Here is a 6,000-nt window from a genome sequence, read left to right on the forward strand (position 1 = left end):
TCTGGGGGTCTCGGCATGGGTTGAAAAAGAGAAGAGCAGTGCAAAGGGATTAACATATCTGCTGTTCATAAAAATGTGCAAGTCTAGTGTAATAGTGCACAATATAATATAACGGGATGTATTATGTGTACGATTCTAAACTTAACAGGTAAGAAAGTTAACAGAAAGTTACAGCTCATCCAGAATTTTATCTCTCAATGTCTAGTTAACTAATATTTACTAAAAAAAAAAAAAAAAAAAAGTCTCAGCAAGAATCCATCTCAGGTATCTAAAAAAAAAAGTATTGTCAGAAATGACTTTTGTATCACGTGTGACATCAGACAACAATCAGGCAGATTGAAATGAAGTTATAAATAAAAGAAGAATAAAACAAGCTCACAACGTAAATACTATTTTCTGAGCTTTCATTACAGCTTTTTAACTCATTTAATAGCCAGTCATGTGACATTTTTAAGGTGAGCTCCTTTCAGATAAAGTGTTTCTGAGATGGTTGCGTGAAAACATGAAAGTAGCTTACAGATAATAAATATTCATGTACTTTCTGTTTTGGGGCAGTGCAGCATTTGTGTCGCAGAGCTGGCAGAGTTCCTCCACACCATCACTGAAGACTTTTAAGATATTAATGTAGGAAGAGGGATGCTGTTCTTAACACATGGTGTGTGTGTGTGTGTGTGTCTGTGTGTCTGTGTGTCTGTGTGTGTGTGTGTGTGTGTGTGTGTTTGTTTTGTTTCCCTTCTCTTAGAAAATAACAGGATGATTTAAAATAATGATCATTTTAAAAATTATTCGGTCATTTTTAGATATTCATGGATAGAGAATTTTGCTGTGAATAACACATTCATGTACAATCCTTGGGGGAAAATTGGCCAAAATGGCAAAATATTAAGCTTTAATGGTCTTAAAAACAAATCATTGGTCAGAAAATTAGCAAGAATGAAAGAAATGTACCCTTAAGACTTCTCGTTTATTTTTTCCTCAAAGAATTGATTGGGGGAAGCTATAAACAGATCTGATAAGAAATTCAACAGTGAAACATCTGTCCCACAGTTAAGCTTGGAGGAAGAGGTGTGATGGTGCTGGGAACCACTTCAGCTGTTGGTCCTGGTGAAAAGTGCACTAATAATATAGTTTATAAAAAGCTGCACATAGGTTTATCCACAAGGCATAAACATAAAAAGAAACCAAGTGGTAAAGGTTTTCCATACTAAATCACTATTGCAATGTATACAGAACAGAAGCGGACCCAAACGCAGGATAGCATAAATGAACAGGGTTTAATAACAGAAAACACGAAACATGACACGGACTGGAGACAGGACAAAACCACAATAAGGATCAGGTGTGACGACAGGGAGGAGCAGACAAAAGCGGGGCAGACACGTGACGAGAAACGTAAACAGATGCACGTGGCCAAAGTCCGGGCTGAGTCCCAACAACTATCTATTTATTTAATCTGTTCTAATTTTCTGACCACTGATTTGACTTTAAGACCTTTAATATATTAAATTAATGGTTCATCACTGACATAACACCTAATATTTAACATACTGAGAATCTTAAAGTCTCTATAATATTAAACACAATCACATCTAACTTGTCTAGTGTTCAAGCAAGTTGAAGTTGAGTGTTGAAGTGTTGAAACTTTTTGTTAGTTCTGTTAGTTTTATCAGATGTAAACACTCCACCTTTACTCATGTGTCCACCAAATAACTAAACCCACCAAAAGTAAGAGCTCTCAGATGTTGTCTCTGTGCATCATGGTTCAGATTTTTTATTATGGTTTGCACTGTAAGTCTGCAAATTGTTCTCTGCTGGCACCCAAGAAGGCAGCCATGGTGATCTCATTATTAATTTATTTCTTTTTGTCTTTAGTAGGAAAAAAGAAGTCATGGATTTGCAAATTGCAAAGAAAACTCAAAGCCTCACCACAGCTGAGGAGATGAGGAACCAAACCAAGATTGTGATGAAGCCGTATGGCAACTGGGAGGAGTATCTGACTCCTGCTCCTCTCTCCATAGCCATCCTGGGAGAGCTGGTCTTCATCTCCTCCAAAACAGATTTCTCCATCAACAAGAACCCACCTAAAGATGGCTACAAGTTCATCAAACACCCAGAGTCATTTCGTGCCTGCCTCATGCAGGTGTGTAACTCAGGCTGGTGGGCTTTCAACGAGGCCCATAAGAACATGGATCAGATTAGACTCCACACCATGGTAGTTCCTGATTACATGAAGTCAGCTGTGAAGATCCTGTTCAAAGCCAGTGATGAGGTTGTTGAAGCTCACCTCCCTGACCAGCTGGAGAACATCCGTGTTGTTGCAGATGACTGTCTTAAGCTGGCCAATTCAACAGAAAAACGGTTCACTGATGTCATCAACATTATCCAAGAACTGCTGGAAGCATGTGTAAATGCTGAGCACATTTATGGAGAGGAGCTGGAGGAAATCAAGAGGAAAATGGAGGAAGCCAATCTGAGAAAACAGTCATCAGAAGTAGCAGCTAAACGCTCAGAGAAGGTACTGAAGGATCTGGAAAAGCAGCTGAATGAAGCACATGAAAGTTACAGCAAAGCAATGGATTCACTGCCCAATGGATGGGAAATGATAGGAATGGACTTTGTTGAAGGCATAACTGAGGGCATCACAACTTTTATTAATGGAATATTATCGATGGGATCTGACATGTTAACACAGAATTTTTATGAAACACCGTTGAAAAGTCCAGAACCTGAAGCTGATTGCTTTGATGAAATTACTATTTATAGTAAATCTGCCGAAATTCTGAAATGCACAGAGAAAATTCAAGAGTTTGTGATTGAAAACACAATTAACTGGAAAGATTTGTATGATCAAAAACACAAAACTACAGAGACAAATTTTCAGGCAGTTCAGTTCAAACGAATCGGGGAGAGTTTAAAAATATGCCAAAACTGCACAGCAAAAGAGGAAGCTCAAAACATCTGTACCAAAGGCATCGAGATCTGTGAAGAACTAGCAAAGTACGCACCAGAACAGAAATGTGAAGAAGCCAAAACAAATGAGTTGATTAAACTGATCAGAAACCTGAATGAATCAGCTCGTACGTTTGACAGCAAAAGTAAATCTGTCACAAATTCTCCTGCTCTGACTCCAAAACCACCGATGATGTATAAAGAAGAAAGTAAACCTGGGAAGGTGAGAAAAGAAAGGGCATCAGATAATGCCAGGTTCCGCATAGAGCAGAGCCGTGCTCAACTGAACAAGACCAGAGAGATCTATGAGAAGAGTGTAGAGAACATGGAGAAGAACCAAAAGGAGCTGACTGACATCCTGATCACCATGAGGAAGTGTGAGATCAAAGAGATAGATTTTAACACCACTATAAAAATGTTGGTTAAGGGTATGGATGCCATGGGGAGAGTGAAGGAGCAGTGGGAGAAGATGGTGCGCTTCTTTCAGATGGTGTCCAACATTGTGAAAAGCAGTCTGACCATAACCCTTAACAATTTTGTATCCACATCTCAGAAGACACAGAAGCTTTCCTACAACGCAAAGCTCTTCTCCAAAGATCTGCTCTACAATCAAGCCTTTCAAGCCACTAACATCGCCAACCTTGTGAACATGATCTCTACAACCTACACTGAGGTGTCCACCAAGCACCTCATGGATCGTGTCAGCACTCTGGGAAAACTGATGGCCATGGACAAGGAAAAGCCAGAGTTTCAGTTTGAGGTTGATCAGTTACGGAACGCCTGTGATGGGGCTCAGAAAGCCATCTTAGACCTTGTCCGCAAGAACAAGAAGGAGTTTGAAGAGAAGAGTTTTGCAAGACTGGAGAAGATTGATAAAGAGTTGCTCGCCATTCTCCCTGCTGCTGCTCCAGAAGAGATAAACAGCATTCAAGCAGCTGTTAAAAGTGGATTCACAGAAGAAGATGAATCAGCCTACGTCTGAGTGAATAAACAAAAGTTCTTCTCTACAATTATATCTAATAAAGCTCCTAAAGTATAAAACAAGTGCCTTACACTGTAATTAGCACAGTGTTCGTATTCAAGCTTCTTCTCACATGTGATCATAAATATCATGTGAGCATCATATCATTCATTTTTGTCACTTTTAATTAACTTGCTTTGTCTAATTACATTTATATTACAAATATTATACACACATGTAATATTCTTGTGTATGTTAATATATATGTATGTATTAATGCTCTGTCTTAACAGCAAAGTGACAAATTTATTCTGCACTTCAAACTATTTTCTAATACACAATATAACGTATATATTTTTCCATTAGCTTTGCATTTAACAAAAAAATAAAGATTTCTTACTTATGTGTATTATTTAGTACTCAGTAGCTTTACTTAAGTGATAAATTTCTAAAATGATAAAAGTTGTTTACTTCACCTCCTTCTTCAGGTTTACAATTATAAAGACTAAACTCTTATAAATGGATGTGTTTTTATTATTTTTTCAGTGTTAGTGTTGATGTTAAATTGGTCCTCTATCACTGTACCAACCCAAATGTACCAGAAAAATCTACTAGAAGATTCTGACATAAAATAATTGCCTTACAATTTGGATTTGTTTGTTTGCACTTTTGCCAGAATAAACGCTTTCTGTAATTTCATTCATTTTGTCTACTTTTCTGATTTCCCCTTGGGGATTAATAAAGTTCTCCACTAATAATACTTTGTTGTAACACTTGTTAAGCTATTGTAAGAGGGACTATACACTCTCATGAATCTCCAGTCTCCTGCAAATGGGTCCATCAGTATAATGCAGGCATTCATTAAAATATGGAACTTTTCCTACTTTTATTAGTTAACGTTCATGAGGTTTTGAACACCACACGTTACAACTTATTACACAACTTCCTGCACATACTTTACCTGCACGTACAAAGACACATACGTCAGCACACCAAATCCTAATAACACAATTGCCTCCATAGACAAAATAAACACACAAAAATAAATCTCACACTATCGTTATGGCAACATTTACCTGTATGTAGAAATGTTGAGGAATGTTGATAGTTAAACAGTCTACTGCCAAATTAAACAGATAGACAAACCTATCACAAAAAGGGGTGGTGGGGGTGTGGTGGGTTAGAGGTTAGGGTTAGTGTACAGACAGCAGGGCAGATTTTTTATACTGTTTGTCTGACTATTGTAGTCACATTTGCGTATACTTTTACATAACACTGTTGCTAAAGTAATAGTGCAAGTGTTTGTGTATGCATGTGTGTGTGTGTGTGTGTGTGTGTGTGTGTGTGAGTCTGCAAGCGTGTCTGAGTTATACGTGATACTGTGTTTGTCTCATATTCATAAATGTTGCCATACAGCACCCTCTGCTGTTACCTTATGTTGTGATTCTGTTTGCTTGCTTGCTTATTTATTGATTGATTGATTGATTGATTGATTGATTGATTGCACTAATTATAATTCAATAAATATCTTTAGCAAGGTTCCATACTAATCCATGTCCTTAGCTTGTCTTCAGCAAAAAGGTTTGCAGGCTTCTTTGTGCATCATCTTTAGAAGAGGCTTCCTTCTGGGACGACAGCCATGCAGACCATTGATGCAGTGTGTGGCGTATGGTCTGAGCACTGACAGGGTGACACCCCACCCCTTCAACCTCTGCAGCAATGCTGGCAGCATTCATACGTCTATTTCCCAAACACAACCTCTGGATATGACGCTGACCATGTGCACAATTTCTGTGGTGGACCATAGCAAGGCCTGTTCTGAGTGGAACCTATCCTATTAAACTGCTGTATGGTCTTGGCCACCGTGCTGCGTCATGGTCTTGGCAATCTTTTTATAGCCTATGCCATCTTTATGTAGAGCAACAATTTTTTTTCAGATCTTCAGAGAGTTCTTTGCCATAAGGTGCCATGTTGAACTTCCAGTGACCAGTATGAGAGAGTGAGAGTGATAACCAAATTTAACACAAATGCTCCTCATTCACACCTGAGACCTTGTAACACTAATGAGTCACATGACACCGGGGAGAGAA

At 38.4% G+C, this 6,000-nt stretch overlaps 2 protein-coding genes and 1 pseudogene across 2 annotated transcripts in view; 2 read left to right on the forward strand and 1 right to left on the reverse strand.

Moving 5' to 3' along the window:
• Positions 1-6,000, reverse strand: part of LOC132842591 (uncharacterized) — a 522,997-nt pseudogene that overhangs the window by 338,510 nt on the left and 178,487 nt on the right.
• The window catches only part of LOC132842565 (myosin-13-like), a 33,854-nt gene that overhangs the window by 4,030 nt on the left and 23,824 nt on the right, over positions 1-6,000 (forward strand). The gene's annotated exons all lie outside the window — the stretch shown is intronic.
• Positions 1,761-4,227, forward strand: LOC132842566 (uncharacterized). The gene is made up of 2 exons (XM_060865301.1): positions 1,761-1,788; positions 1,873-4,227. Exon 2 carries the CDS (start codon positions 1,889-1,891, stop codon positions 3,929-3,931), a length of 2,043 nt encoding a protein of 680 aa, XP_060721284.1. The 5' UTR covers positions 1,761-1,788; positions 1,873-1,888; the 3' UTR covers positions 3,932-4,227.

The sequence above is a fragment of the Tachysurus vachellii genome, chromosome 3 (assembly GCF_030014155.1).
Source record: "Tachysurus vachellii isolate PV-2020 chromosome 3, HZAU_Pvac_v1, whole genome shotgun sequence".
Lineage (NCBI taxonomy): Eukaryota > Metazoa > Chordata > Actinopteri > Siluriformes > Bagridae > Tachysurus > Tachysurus vachellii.

Excerpts from the sequence above, each read along its gene's own strand:
- LOC132842566 (XM_060865301.1), top strand. The coding sequence starts at position 1,889 with ATGGATTTGCAAATTGCAAAGAAAACTCAAAGCCTCACCACAGCTGAG.